The sequence below is a fragment of the Cnephaeus nilssonii genome (assembly GCF_951640355.1).
Source record: "Cnephaeus nilssonii genome assembly, chromosome: 15".
Lineage (NCBI taxonomy): Eukaryota > Metazoa > Chordata > Mammalia > Chiroptera > Vespertilionidae > Cnephaeus > Cnephaeus nilssonii.
The window spans coordinates 25,159,774-25,175,651 of NC_137086.1; the positions used below are offsets into that span (position 1 = coordinate 25,159,774).

At 42.0% G+C, this 15,878-nt stretch overlaps 1 protein-coding gene across 1 annotated transcript in view; it reads right to left on the minus strand.

Annotated features, from left to right (window-relative positions):
* STPG4 (sperm-tail PG-rich repeat containing 4) overlaps nucleotides 1–13,315 on the minus strand; it is a gene marked incomplete at both ends in the record, with an annotated part of 35,900 nt that extends 22,585 nt beyond the window's left edge. The window contains 3 exons of the mRNA XM_079791623.1: nucleotides 8,601–8,858; nucleotides 9,964–10,023; nucleotides 13,280–13,315. Coding sequence (XP_079647749.1) covers nucleotides 8,601–8,858; nucleotides 9,964–10,023; nucleotides 13,280–13,315 — 354 coding nt within the window. The remainder of the gene's footprint in view (nucleotides 1–8,600; nucleotides 8,859–9,963; nucleotides 10,024–13,279) is intronic.
* Nucleotides 13,316–15,878: the final 2,563 nt, after the last annotated feature.

Consider the following 15,878-nt stretch of genomic DNA (forward strand, 5'->3'; position numbering starts at 1 on the left):
AAAAAACAGGTTCCTTGAAATATTAAAAATAGAACTACCATACGATCTAGCAATTCCACTTCTGAGTATATATCCAAAGGAAACAAAATCAGTATCTGGAAGAGACATCTGAACTCCCATGCTCAGTGCAGCATTTTTCACAATGGCTAAGCTATGTAAACAACCTAAGTGTCCCCTGATGTATGAACGGAAAAGAAAATGTGATGTATAAATAACTGAAAAAAAAATATATTTTTTGATAATTCAGCCAGCCCGGTCCTCCCGCCACCCACCCCTGATAATTCGATAATTCAATAAAAAAGGAAGAAAATCCTGCCTTTTGCAACAACATGGATGAACCTAGAGGGCATAATGCTAAGTGAAATAAGCCAGACAGAGAAAGACAAATACTGTTTTGTATCACTTATACGTGGATCTAGAAAGTCTGTACCAGAAAGCCTGTACTCCTGACTAGAAAGCCTGTACTCCTGACAAAATAGAATAGTGGTTGCCAGAGGGGGGGAAAAGAATGGTGGTTGCCCAGGGCTGGGGTAGGGATGGGGGTTGGTCAAAGTGTACAAAATTTCAGTTATACGCTAAAAAAGTTCTGGGGAATACAAGGTACAGCATGGTGACAATAGTTAATAATACTGTATTTGTATACTTGAAATTTGCGAAGAGAATAGAGCTTATATGTTCTCATGCATACACATAATGATAACAATGTGAGGTGATGGATATGGTAATCAACTTGATTGTGGTAACCATTTCACAATATATTCACAATCAAATCATCATGTTGTACACCTCAAATACATATAATTTTGTCAATTATACATCTATAAAACTGGGGGGAGATAAATAAACCCAACTGGGTGATCTGAATATGGCAAAGGCAAAGAGGAACTTCCTAGAGGGGAGCCAGGAAGGTATTCTAAGGAGGAACATTGCAGAAGAGACTGTCTCTCTGCCCATTGTCAAACTTGCTGCAAACTACCAGGTGGCTCCATCGTCCTGGGTTATGGATTTTAGCTCAGAGGTGCATGAGTAAGGGAGTAGAAGGAACTGGTAAGCACAGGGCTTGGGATATGTAAAGGAAGGGAAGGAGAGGAGGAAGCCGAATGAGAAGCCAGGAAGACTGACCCAACCTCCAGAACTCCTTCTATTGCAGGAGCTGGTAGGAAGCAATCATCATAATAAAAGGCCAAGAGGAGTCACGAACAAAACAACCAAACAACTGGTCACCAAGAGGTGGTATTGACCACTTCTTCAGGGCCGCTCACACCGGGACAGGTAGGTCGTGGGCGTGCCCCGCAGCCTCTGTCAGCGCCTCAAGCCCCAGCAGCAGTGGCAGCGGGGACGGCAGCACCCACATGAGCGGCCCGAGCAGGCAGGGCATTCCATCAGCGGCCGGCCTGGTGCATGTGCATGAAGGTGAAGTCTCTGGTGCCCACTTTCCTGCAGGCCTGAGCCCCAGAGCAGCCGATCCCAACGGCACCTGGCGGCGGAGACTGGTGAATGGGCAGAAGATGGCCCTGATCATAGGAGGCTAGGCCTAGGGACCCTACCTGCACAATATAATGTGCACCGGGCCTCTAGTTATATTATAAAATCCTAGGAAGAATCCTTCCCAAAGTGAGCAATCTACTCCCTACCCTCTATTATTTTAAAATCAGATTTAGAAATACAATGCTGCCTTAACTGGTTTGGCTCAGTGGATAGAGCGTCGGCCTGCGGGCTCAAGGGTCCCAGGTTTGATTCCGGTCAAGGGCATGTACCTTGGTTGCGGGCACATCCCCATTAGTGGGTGTGCAGGAGGCAGCTGATTGATGTTTCTCTCTCATCGATGTTTCTCTCTCTCCCTCTCCCTTCCTCTCTGTAAAAAGTCAATAAAATATATTTTTAAAAATAAATAAATAAATAAAAATACAATGCTGCCTTTTTAAATTTTATTTTTAAATCTTTATGAAAGTATTGCATATGTCCCCCTTTTTCCCCACTGACCTCTTCTAGCCTGTCCCCGCTGCCCATCCCCTCCACTCCCCCGACCTCAACCCCAGGCCTTCAAAATAAGGCATCCATATGCTGGCATTCTATGCCCCATGGAAGTTCAGCTAATACAGCTCACCCTGCTGCTTCCATTCACATATTAGCACACAATTTTGAGTGTATGGGCAGATGTAGATACACTGACAATAGCAGTAAATACAAATTTTATGATAAAATACACACATTGTCCTGATGCACCTGTGCCTTGTTAATTGTTCACTTGACATTAAATAAACACCCAGGAAACACTGGTATTATTTGTTATTCTAGTGTGGAAGCAGGAAAATGTATTTTAAGCAGGGGCTTTTGGGGGCTGCAACATCCTATTTCTTGACTTTGTTGATGGTTATGTGGGTGTTTGCTTTCTATTTACTTTAAATAGTGCATGTATGCTTTATGTGCTTGCTCTCGCATGCTCGCTTACTCTCTTATGTACATATACACATATACTCAGGAGAAAGAAGAAGGAGAACTGAAAAGTGAAGAAAACAAAAACACCCTTAAAGCAGCTGTTTATCTATGCATACTCAGCAATCACATAGAGTTTCTATATAAAAGTACTTATGGGAAAAACTCTTAGACAGCACTAGTCTAGAAAGGAATATTGGTTCCCCGTAGCTTCTGTATTTGTCTTTCTTTACTTGCCTTGGCCATTCTTTGCTATTTAATATTACTGAGAGAGGGATTTTTCCCCCATAAAGTTGTGAATAGTCAGCTGCCTTATGTAAACGACTGTTTCTCTGCACATTGTTGCAAACTATTCTGGGTGGCTCCGCTGTCCTTGGAGATTTTTAATATACACACATATTTTCCTAATTCCCACAGATGCGTGTCACTTCTTCATTTGTAATGAGGCGCAAAGAATCTAGACAACGTGCCCATAAAAATACCTGATTCTAGTTAATGTTTCAGTCCATGTAGATTAGGCACTCGGAAATCTTGCAATAGCTTGTAGCCATACAATATGACAGGATGCTATAAGTGTGGATACTTCATTCAGTTCTGTTGTACCAACACCATCAAGGTCAGAATAAGTGAAAAAATCCAACCCTACTTATTAGGCTCTTGGTATGACAACATTTTGAGAACCAAATCCATAAATAGGTGGGACAGAAGGAAAGAGATTTTTTTCCATGTGTTAGAAGCCCTGTCGGAATGATCATAAGGTGAATGCAGCCGAAGGGCTGGCAGGTGCAATACTTTGTAGGTACTATTGATAGAAATTCAAGTGTATCTTTTTTTCTGAGAAGTAAAGTCTTTTGTGTCACTGCTCAGACTTCTTTATGGAATGAGAGATAAACAATATAGGACCTTCTCAAAAAGAAGCCTGCTTAATGATACCAATTATATTGTTCCTTTTTTTTTTTTTAGGTTATCCAATATCTGATTTTATTCAGTCTTCCATATAGACAAAATCATATACTGTGCAACCTTGTAGAGTCACTTCAGACTTCTTTGGTCTATCTTAGAAGATATTCTATTAAAACACTGCTATACACTCCTGACATCCTTGGAGCTGAGATGGTGTGAGCTTGATCTCAGATAGTGGAAAAGACTTAAGCAGGAACAAGTTAAGGAGGCAAGGTAAACAAAACTGGAAATAAAGCAGAGAACACTGATATTATTTGTAAATTTACCAGCACCTTAGAATCGTTATCAGCTCCAAATGAACTAAGAATTACAGTGGGTCCCAATCCCTGAGATAAATTTTCTGTAACCATCTTTCAAAATCCATTTTCATTTGCCGCTTTCTTGACATATTTGCATGTGACACTTGTGCTTTGAGAATTCAGTTTCAAACATATCTGCTAAATGAGCCAATTTTCAAGGTCACTTTTTTATTTAAATGGTGTTGGTACAATGAATTGCTCCATCTTACCTATGTTTTGCTCTTCATTATCCCAACATTTTAAGTCTTTTTTTAAAATAGATTTTATTGATTTTTTTACAGAGATGAAGGGAGAGAGATAGAGAGGTAGAAACATCGATGAGAGAGAAACATGGATCAGCTGCCTCCTGCATACCTCCTATTGAGGATGTGCCCGCAACCAAGGTACATGCTCTTGACCAGAATCAAACCTAGGACCTTTCAGTCCGCAGGCCGATGCTCTATCCACTGAGCCAAACCGGTTAGGGCAACATTTAAGTCTTGCGCTCCCTACAGTATCACTTGCCAGCCCAATCAATGCCTTGACCAATGAAAAACCATCCTGTTGAAAATCCCTTTGGTGGTACCATGGAGCACTTTCAAATTCACAGTCTTCAGAGATATCTTTATCACAGCTATAAACACAGCTAACAAAGGTCAGTGAGCTGGCAAGATCCAGTGCAAAGACCCTGAGATGGGAGTGGCAAAGTCCGGAAGCTTCCAGGAGGCCAGTCCGGCAGAAAGAGAGGGAGGGGGAGGAGTCAGAGAGGAGGTCTGGAATAAAGCCAGTTCACAACTGAACTGCTGACTCTGAGAACCCGTCAGAGATCACACCCACTATTGCAAAGATTTAAACCCAGTGGTTCCCAGTCAGGAGGGGGCTGCCCCCCCAGGGGACATTTGGCCATGTCTGGAGACAGTTTTGGTTGTTACAACTGAGAGGGGGACTGCTCTTGGCATCTAATTAACTAATGGCATTAATTACCCAGGAATGCTGCTAAACATGCTACAGAGCACAGAACAGTCCCCCACAACAAAGAATTATCCCATCCAAAACATCAGTCGTGCCAAAGTTGAGAAACCCTGAATTAGACATATAAGTGGAGAAATTTTTAAAAAGAGCAGTTGGATATACAAGTCTGGAATTCAAGAAAGAAGTCTGGGCAGGAGATATAATTTGGAAATCATAAAGAGTTGGTGTTCAAAGCCGAGACTAACTGAGATCACCAAGGGAGTGAACATAGAGGAGAGTAAGTGTAGAGGAGGAAGAGGTCTGGGGGCCTGGGGCGGGGAGAGGGGGCTGAACCTGCAAAAAGGCTGAGAAGAAAAAATAAGAAGGAGGATTGAGGTGGAGGTGTCAGGGATTTGGAAAGGAGAGAGGTGAGATAAAGCCACCCAGGAGAGTGGGAGGTAAACAGACTAGGGAAGTCCATTCAGTGCCCACGTGAGGTGAAAACTATAAAATGAGGCCAGTCATTCCGCAACATGGATGCAGGTACAAAGTCCCCAGAGAGTTAGATTTACCCAGGTTTGTGGCTTTGACAAACAAGTGAGATGTGCTATCAGGGGCAAGGGAATTGAGGGCGTATGCTGGGAGTAACTCTGATGACTAACTATGGGATTTAAGCTTTGCAACTAGGATCAATGGATTATAGATTGTGGGGAACAGAAAAATTGGTGGTGGGGCTGGGATACTAGAGTGAGTGAAGCTGAACATTAGGAGTGGTCAGAGTGGGGTGCATGCAGTTGAGATTATGCAGGGTTGAAATTATTGGTCTTGAAAAAAATCCAAGGAGTGAGTAGCTGAGGTAGAGGAGAGTTTAAGAAACTGAGAAGGGAGATTGTTGGAAGGTCATCTGCATGTGTACTGAAATGATGACAGGAGTAGTGGAAAGGGTGGCAGGGAGAGAAGGGAGCTAAAATCATTCAGAAATAAGTGGGAGTAACCCTGGGGTTAGTGGATGACAGCAACATTGGGGAGAAGCAGGTCACAAACTGTATATATGGAGAGAGATGGTCCCACTTTTGTACATATAATTCTACAATAAAAATGTATTATTTCTCTGGTAAGAAAAATTTATTTTAAAAAATTTAGGACCATCTCCAATACTCTCTTTTATCAATTAAATTCATTGGAGTGACATTGATTAAATGGATTATATAGGTTTCAAGTGTAGATTTCTATGATATATGATCTGTATATTGCATTATGTGCCCACCACCCATAGACAAATTATCTTCTGTCCCGATATATTTGGCCCCCTTTATCCTTTACTACCCCTGACCCCCTTACACACACACACACACACACACACACACACACACACATACACACACTCAAATATATCTATAGTAATAAAAGTGTAATATGCAATGAACAGCGGAACAACTGTCCAGACTCCAGAAGATCACGCTATGACACCCACTGGCGCCATGCCAACCAAGGAGGGTGCGATGCGATTGGTCGGGGGCCCTGCCATCGCCCCATGATCACCCCGCAGAGGGAGGCCCAGGCTACTGGCCAGCAGTGCTGCGGCGGGTGGGCGGGGCTCCCGGATTGCGAGAGAGCACAGGCCAGGCTGAGGGGCCCCCACCCCCAGTGCATGAATTTTGTGCACCGGGCCCCTAGTATATGATAAGATTCTTTGATACAGATTCTCTAGTTGGGTTACATGCTTCAGAACAAAAATAGTAAATACTTTCTTACAAATAATAAACAGCCCTAATGAGGTATAAAGTGGATATTCTATTAAAAATTCTGAAGCTTGAGAGAATGTTGTTCTATCTTAATAAGTAATAATAATAATATGTACTATATCTACCTCAAATTATTTGAATTATTATTTTACTGAATTCTGCCACTAAAAAATCAGAATTATGAGTTTTATTGTTGAGTAAACAATATTACATCTGGGTAGCTCTCCTTCTGTGAATATACCGTCATAGACCTTTGAAACAGAAAATTAGGAAAACATGTAATTCTCCCAGTTTCTGGAGCTCAATCCTTTGTGGGAGGTGGGAAGAGAGAGGAGAAAGAAAAGAAACAAGAAAAATATGTTTTCAGAAGGTTCTGTCCATCCCTGTGGGTAAGCCAAATTCTCTTGGTCTTTTAAAGCCTTAAATTTTGCCTAATACCAACCTTCTGTGTTTTCTCTTCAACAATGAGCCTTGGCCTACCCTCAGAAACCCCTAAAAGCAAGACAAGATGAAGCAGAAGGGAAGTAAATGGTGGTGGAGAATAAGGAAGAAGGGTTTTGCCCCGGAACTTGGCCAGAATTATTTCACATGAAGCATGGTGACCTGATACCAAGCCGTAAACGTCTAAGTAAAATTTAGTGTTTGTATTCATCCACTGAAGTGACTAGGATAAGACTTACCCAGTGAACTTTTATCTTTCTGTCCTGTTCCAAAGCTATAATTTGCAAAACAATAAGATGGGTTTACAGGTTGCATACAACATGCGCTCCTCCCCGGGGAAAATCCTCGTTCATCCTAATAATCGCTACAACCACTGTATTTAATTCAACTTCCAGTTACAATGCATTTCTGCTCAGCAATACTCTGACAAGGCTGTGAAGGCTAATACTATTACTAGCTTCCTTACAAATGGGAGATATTAAGGCCCAAAGTCCCAAGAAACAAAGTCCAAGTCATAACTCAGTCCCTGGAACAGGCCTTGACAGTGCTATGCCCCTCCCTTGAGACACAGCTCTTGGGTTCCACCCATCCAAACCCTGACCCTTATTCATGGCCAGAGGCACAGGGTAGTTGGAAAGAGGGCCGAATCGGGGATCAGAAGCCCTCAGTTCAAAGTACTCCTCTGCCACTGAACAAGTAACTTAGTCTCTATTCACCTCAGTTTACGTGCATGTAAAATGGGGCTAACATCTGTTCTACCTATTTCAGAGTGCCTGGGAAGAACTGCTAAGAGAATATATGTAGAAGCTCACAGTAAACTATTAAGAGCCACATAAGTGCCATGTATTATTCAAGGTCTAGTTTGAGTCCTACTTCATCCAGGGAACCTTCCAACTTTTCAATCCAGCCCACACTGAACTCTCCCCTGGCATTTCCTGCCACACCATTTATCTCAGCATTCGATATATTTGCTCTTGCATTGTTACTTAAATATTTGCAAGTCAGGGACATCTTCCTTTCATAGAGCCTGGCACAGGGCCATAAGCATAGCAATTATTATCGATGTTATGAATGAACTGGTGGACCTGAGAGAAGAATCTTGCCTTCCTGGTACCACAGTGCTCATTTCTACAAGAAATTTTGGGAAAAGCTTCCCTGTGGCATATAGTTATGTTCACGCTTTAATAAGGGTACTCACTCACTGAAAGGCAGAGTTTTCTTTTTAAGAGAGTACAGCCCGGCCAGCATGGCTCAATGGTTAAGCGTCGACCTGTAAACCAGGAGGTCACGGTTCGATTCCCAGTCAGGGCACACGCTCGGGTTGTGGGCTATATCCCCATTGTGGAGGGGTGCAGGAGCCAGCCAAATCAATGATTCTCTCTCATCAATGATTCTCTCTCTCTCTCTCTCTCTCTCTCTCCCCCCCCCTTCCTCTCTAAAATCAATAAGAATATTTTTTAAATATTTATGCAAAAAAAAAAAAAAAAAAAGAGAGAGAGAGAGAGGGGGAGAGAGTACACTGTGTAAACTGCTTGAAAAGACCAGAAGCGTGGGCCAACCACAGATAAGATCCCAGAGGCTCCCCCAGTTGGGGGAATCCTGCCAAGATTCCCTTGCAGGACATATTTGCAAATTAGGCAGCCCTTGTTTGATTTCTGCAGAAAATAATCCATCCTAAAGGTTGTTACTTTGTCCCGGGGGAGATACACTCGAAGTTATGTAGACTATTTTCCTCGGGGCTCTTGGTAGCTTTCCCACAAAAACCCAGCTGCTAGTAGGGCTTTACCTGATCTTTGTAAACCAGTGAGCTGGGGCTTGACCGCGGTTGGTCTTTAAATGAGTAAGTGGCCGCTTGCTTCTTCAACAAGTCCAAGAAGTCGGGAGGCATGTACGGGGGAAGGTCCGTTAGTACTGGATTGTTTCTTTGCACAAGAGGTGGTTTTTTCCTTCCTTCATTTTTAAAATTGTAGGTTGCTGCCACTGGATTTAATAGGGATTCTTCAATAAACGTTTTCAAGTGGTAAGTGCCAGGGATAGGAGTATTCTGTGGAAAATTGACATCGTTTTTCAGACCAGTGTGTAAACCAGCAACATCTCCAAAAGCAGCATTCTTGAAAGGGTCATTCCTAAGCAGTATCTCTTAGTTTTACAGTTCAATAAAATTCTATTAGAATACAGTAAACACTCTGGACAGAACAATCGTTTAAGAGAATCATGATTATTTCCTTTCTGAGACAGCTGCTGAGTAATAGCCAATGGGTTATGGCTATAGTTGAGGTTTTTTCTTAAAAAGTAGCTTCACAGATACTTAAACTTGAGATTCAATTTGGTTATAAATTTCAGGCCTCTAACGAGACCTGAAATGTAGTTTCTTGACTAAATAAAAATGATCCTACTTCTGCTTAGTAGATGCTACATGTTTCTGTCTAACCCTGAAATGGGAAGCTACAGGATAAAAACATGAGGCGGAGGATGAATTGGCAGAGCATCTTGTCTAATTAGTCCAATAAGGGGTTGGGTACTTTCAAATCCCAACCGCAATGTGGCTAAATGGCCAAACCTGAAAGTTTAGTCACTGCTGCTTTGTGGCCATCTTTCCACTGAGCACTCAGCTCAGCTCCACCATTACAATGAGTTCCATTCCAAGAAGGCTTTGGCCACGGGGCCCCCTGTTATTGCAGGGTGTGCATAGGAACCATTTCTGCAATATAGAAACGATGTCTCCTGAGAGGGGCATCTTCTGGTCATTTTACTTTCATCTATTACTACCTTGCTTTCATACGCCGACCATGTTAACTGATAAAAGTTATCATAGGCTCTGTGCTAAGTAAGATAAGAACTGAAACCCAAAAACCTCTCAGGAATGTATGCTTTTTCTTTCTTGTGTCCTCTTACCAAGGTCATAAACTAGGTTGAGCTTACCTCGATATTTTGTAACACAACTAGATTTCTAGAGTTGTTTTACTTTTCCAAGCTTTTAAATTGAAATTTTAGTTTCTCATTCACATGCTGATGCTAAAATTATAAGTATGAAATAAAGCCTATTATTCTCCTATGAATTGTTAGTGATTTAAATGGTAAGACGGACTTAATCAAATGTTAATGGGAATAAGAATAATATGAATAGAAAATAATGACAATGTACATACTGTTAATGCTACTCTCCACCATCCTTCTCTTTCAAAAGATGATCGCTTCCGGATTGGTTTCTATTAACAAACATAAAATATGCTTATTCATTTGAGAGGTGATCCCTGGAAGTTAGATATAACTTATAAAATATTTACTTAATTTAATTAATACCTGCACCAGCCCTAACTGGTTTGGCTCACTCAGTGGATAGAGTGTCAGCCTGCAGACTGAAAGGTCCCAGGTTGGATTCCAGTCAAGGGCATGTACCTTGGTTGCGGGCACATCCCCAGTAGGCAGCTGATCGATGTTTCTCTCTCATCGATCTTTCTAACTCTCTATCCCTCTCCCTTCCTCTCTGTAAAAAATCAATAAAATATATATATTTTAAAATACCTGCACCAAATTTGTCAGTCTGACTTCAAATAAAAACATTGTTATCAATTTTGCCTGTAATAGTTCTTTAAATTGCTATTTTATTATTTTAAGTGCTTTTTAAATATCTAAATTCCCTTTGGGAAAATTAGAGCAATAAACATCCCCATGTGACAGAGGTGCCATGAGGATAATTAGATGTGACAAAATTTGGTGTTGTTGGGAAGGAAAGAGTTGTGTAAATCAAAATTGTATTATCATAATTGTCATTAAGATTTATGGTTCAGTCCTTCTACCTACGTTAGTGGGTGAAGAGAGCTCATCCTCAGACAAGGATGACCTGGGGGACATGGCACATGTTGATGCCAAGAACTGTGTAGATATTATGCCCTTAGAGGCTTTAGAAAACCTAAATTGAAAAGAAAGCAATAAAGGAAAGGAGCTTCCACCCCTTCCTCTTTGATGAGGTCCCAAACCATAGACAGCGCCCTCTGCGCTGTATTTGCCAATGAAAGTGAACAACTCTCTTGGGTTTGTTTGGTGACTGTAATGTCAGGTCTGTTGCTATGTTGTGTCCATTCAAAAGGAAGAGAGAAAATATATGCGACGAACATCCCCACTTAATTCATTTTTACTTCTAGCAGGTAAATGTAGGCAGCAGTGCAGGGGTGCCATCTCTGCTTCCTGTCCCCTGGCGTGCAAAGGGCTCTCCTAGTACTCCACATTCAAACCGAAGAAGAAAATGGAAATCTCTAATGAAGCTGCTGTGTGCCTTTATAAGTATTAATGAATCAAAACTGCTGGGATGTTTTACCCTAAAAAAATATGTGTGGCTCAGGTGTCTGTGCTGGGAACTCAAGGTCAAAATGTGTAGTCATCAGATTAATGTGATACTGAGATACAAATTCCTGGAGATGTGGCAAACATTGCCAATTTCTATTTCCTAGGTTCACATACATTAAAAAAATATATATCATAAATATGATACAGCTGGTTCTCTCAGCTTGTCCAGCTAGCTGTGACACTGATGAGTCAGAGTGATAGAGGAGCCAGACAAACTTGGGCTTGAACTCCAGCTCTGCCACTTACTAGCTAAAGAGCACTAGGCAAATTACTTTGGCCCTTATGAGTCCCCACTTCCTCTTAGGAGGATAAAAATAAGGCATCAGGGATGGACATAGACAGTAAGGGGGTGAGGGCATGTGCTGAGGAGTGGGAGCAGCCAGGGAGAGGTCAATGGGGGAAAAAGGAGACATATGTAATACTTTCAACAATAAAGAATTTAAATTTAAAAAAAAATAAAGCATGAGCATAAGGCATCTATAATAATAAAAGTGTAATATGCTATTTAGACCAGACAGCCGAACAACCTTCCGGACGTCCTTCTGGACTAAGCTGCAGCAGCGGGGGCCAAGGCAGAGGCAGTTAGGGGCATCAGGCAGGCAGGCAGAGTGGTTAGGGGCGATGAGGCAGGCAGGCGAGTGGTTAGGGGTGATCAGGCAGGGATGCACAGTGGTTAGGGGCGATCAGGCAGGCAGGCAGGCGAGCAGTTAGGAGACAGTGGTCCTAGATTGCGAGAGAGATGTCTGACGGCCAGTATAGGCCCAATCCCACAGGGCCTAAACTGGCAGTCGGACATCCCCCGAGGGGTCCCGGATTGCAAGAGGATGCAGGCTGAGCTGAGGGCCCCCCTTCCGTGCATGAATTTTGTGCACTGGGCCTCTAGTTGTACATATAAACACTTGCACCCACAGCCAGTGCTCCATAATAAATGGTAGCTTTTATTTTTAACATCTCATCTGCCAAGTTAAGAAGCAGATTATTTTGGTATTCTTGTTTCCAAGGACACTCTTGTCTTCCTTAATAAGTACTCTATACCCTTTTATTATTTTTCCACATTTGATTCAGCTTCACTGTTAACAGAACACGATTGTTCAGTGTTTCCTTTTGTGTTATTCCCACTAAGTAAAATCATTAAAATATTGATTTCTACTTTCACTTACAATGTTTTTGTTATTAGTACAAAATATGGGTTATCTCAAACAATACATTAAAAATAATAAACAATCAAATTAGCAAAACTGATATAATTCATTGTTCCTGTCTAGCAACTTATATCTACTCTACTTATGAGTACCCCTGGCTTTAGTTTTACTATGTAATATGTGCATTTCTCTAAGAAACGCCTTGTTTCATACACACTAATCTGAATTTCTTGCTATCTATTTCCTTTGTTAGATTTATATTGAATGTTCTCTGTTGCACATTTATAGTCACAGAAATCGAACTTTCCCAGGCATGTCAAGACAGGTCTCCCACCTCTACCTGGGCCAGGAAAATGAGTTGGGAAGGACAAGGGAGAAGTAAACATGATATATATCCAAAAGAAGGTGATTGGCAGCTGCTGCTTTGTTTTGCTCAAGGCAGGTGTTCTAAACTCCACCCATCTACCACTTCAAATTCGCTTTAGGGGTGAATCACTTCACAAAAGATAGGCTAAACATCCCTAGCCCAAAGTTAAAAACTAAACAAAGGTAGTTTAAAATATTTTATAAATACTAAACTCAAAAACGTGTTCATAGACTGAAAACAACAACAAAAACACTCTCTCGTTAGAAGGAAATGAAAGAAATCTAATCACTATTAAAGCAGTGGTCTCCAGCATTAGTAGTAGGGAAGAGGGAAAATACAGGGAACAAAGGGCAATCAATCGGGAGGAAGAGGGAGTAGCAAGGGCAGAGGAAATAAAATGAAGTAGAACTCAGAGGTCAGAAGAAAGGACTACAAGGTGGTAAGAACAGAGGGAGAAGAGAGAACAGGAGGGGTGCAAAGGCCTGGGACTAGAGGTGGCATTTTGGCGGAAGAGAGGGGCGAAGGGGACCGGTAGTTGGGCGCGTCGGAAGGGAATGGCACTACCGCGGCCGTGACCACTGACCCGCCATGCCCCAAGTCTTCCCTTACTGGGGTAGAAGTGACGGCCTTATCTGGCTGGTCCATTGCGACCTCCGCAGTGCCAAGGCCAAGACTGGAGTCCTGTTGCCAGGAGACGGGGGAGGGGGAGAGCTGCGTCAGAGCATGCGCAGCCTCCCCCCCCCCCCCCCAGTCTTTCTCCAGTGGGGGAGGGGAGGCAGGCGGGCCCACGTTTTGAAGTCCAGCGCTTAGCCTCGGGCACGCACACGTGAGGAGTCGCCTGAAAGCCTTCAGGTATCTGCACCAAGACTTTTAAATTTTATTTATTGATTTTAAAGAGAGAGGAAGAGAGAGAGACAGAGACAGAAAGACAGTAACAGAGACAAGAGACAGATACCAGATACACACATCCCTAGGGCTTGGGAACGATGCTCTAACCAACTGAGCACCCGTCCTGGGCTGCGCTGTGACTTCTAAAGGCGGTTTGTAAAGGCTTGAACATACCATAATCGCCATCAGCCCTTTCGCAAATTACCCCCACTCCCCTTTCTTCAGAAAAAGGGTCAGAATGATTGATAGGCATACCTAGCTTTAAAGCAAAAATCAGCATTAGCACGCACTTTCTGAGATTGTTTCCTGATGGAATTTCTGTAGGTGTCACTTCTCTAGCCTTTTGGAAGTGGTGTAAGCACTGGACCCACCAACAGGATTCACTGAGAAACCACAGACCACCCTTTCCTACCAGTATAGACCCTTTCACTTTCAACCTCTTTTGATGTAGCGTCTCAACCTATAAACATTCTCATCTTTAAAAACAAACCCTCCCCTCCTTAATAATTCCATTTTGTGGAGTACCAGTGTTCCATATACTTCACATAAATTTAATTAATCCTCATAACCCTGTGAAATAGGCATTAATCCCACTTTAAGGGTGAGGAGAGGCTTTGTTGGACAGTGTCCTCAGCATCATACAGCAGTGGCAGAGTTCAAGTCCAGGTCTGACTCCAGTGCCCCACTGTCCAGACAACCATGAAGTTTCTGCTCCCTTTTACAAACTTTCAAGAGTAGACTTCATTCTTTCACCTCGCATACTTTCCTAAAATCATCTTAATCTGACATGCACACACACCTTTCCATTAAAATTGCACTTGCTAAACTAACCAGATACAATGGCCAAAAACAATGGGCATTTTCCAGCTCTTAACTTGCCCTCCATTGCTGCACTCCCTCACTCTTGAATCCCTCTCCTTCCTCTCTACCAGAACTTGGAAGGTTAGGGTGAGCACTGGCTACGTTTGCTGTGATTTGTGCTTGTCTATAAAGGTGATAAACTGGTACCTCCCCACAAGGCGATAATGAAGATTAACTTGAGTGAAATGTTTGGAACCATGTCTGGCACAATGTTTTCAGTAAGTATGGACTATCATTACCTTTAGGACAAAAACAAAATTTACAATTGTCTCCTTTCCCCTTTACAATTGTCAGCAGCTCATGCTTTGATGTATTGAGTTGACCCTTCAACACCTGATTAGGGGTGCAGACCCCAAGCCACTGAAAATCCATACATAACTTTTGACTCCCCAAAACCTTAACTACAGTCCCTTGGTATCCATAGGGGATTGGTTCCAGGAACCCCCATGGATACCAAAATCCTCAGATGTTTATGGCCCTTATATATAACATGGCTTAGAACAATGCATACAACTGGCTCTCTGCATCGGTGGATGTGAAACATAGTGATATGGAAGGCTATACATTTTTTTGGGGGGGGAAGTGTTAAGTAGGCCCACTCTGTTCAAACCCATGTTGTTCCAGGGTCAGCTGTACTTGTAAACCCCAAATATGCCATTTCCACACTTTTAAGGTCTCCCATATGCTAGCCTTCCTTTGACAGCCTGGTACAGCCTCTCAAAGGTCAACTTCTCTGAGAAGTCCCTTGGCTTAATCCCTCGTAGCCCAAAGGGACCCTTGTGCCTATCTTTATTGGAGGATTCATTGTGATAAATTGTTCCCAATTTTAAACATATCTAAAACACAGGTTTTATCTTCTGAGCCTTTGAATATAGGATTAAATTACTGAATAAATGACCAGTTTTCCTCTCTATAAATATAAATAGGATAAACTACAGCAGTGCTTTTAAAAAATTAATGTATACAAACATCAGGGCATTTTGTTAAAATATACAATAATTCAGATTCTGGGGCAAGGCGGAAGATTCTGCATTTCTAAGAAGCTTTCAGGTGATTCTGTTGGGCAACTTGAGTAGCAAGAGACTAGAGAACTCCATTTTTCTTAAAATAATGGGATTCTAAATTCATTTAATATAACCTTAAAAAATTATAGAAGGGGAAAAAATAACCAGGCACCAGGTTTGAAATCAAGAATTGTAAGGCCAAGAGGCAAGCAAAAATCAATTTTCACAAATGTAAGATTAATCAAGTCCATCACTGTGAATCATTTTCTTCAAGAAAATTGCTCAGCAGACTAGGAACTGGTACCCTAGAGACTAAAATAATATGATGAAAGGTACAGAGAAGTCCAGAAACCCACACAAGGGAACATCTAGAAGAGAAAATAGCTTGAGTATACCAAAAATAGAAACAGCATAATGGGTCAATGATTTCAAGGACTTCACCAATAAAATAGATT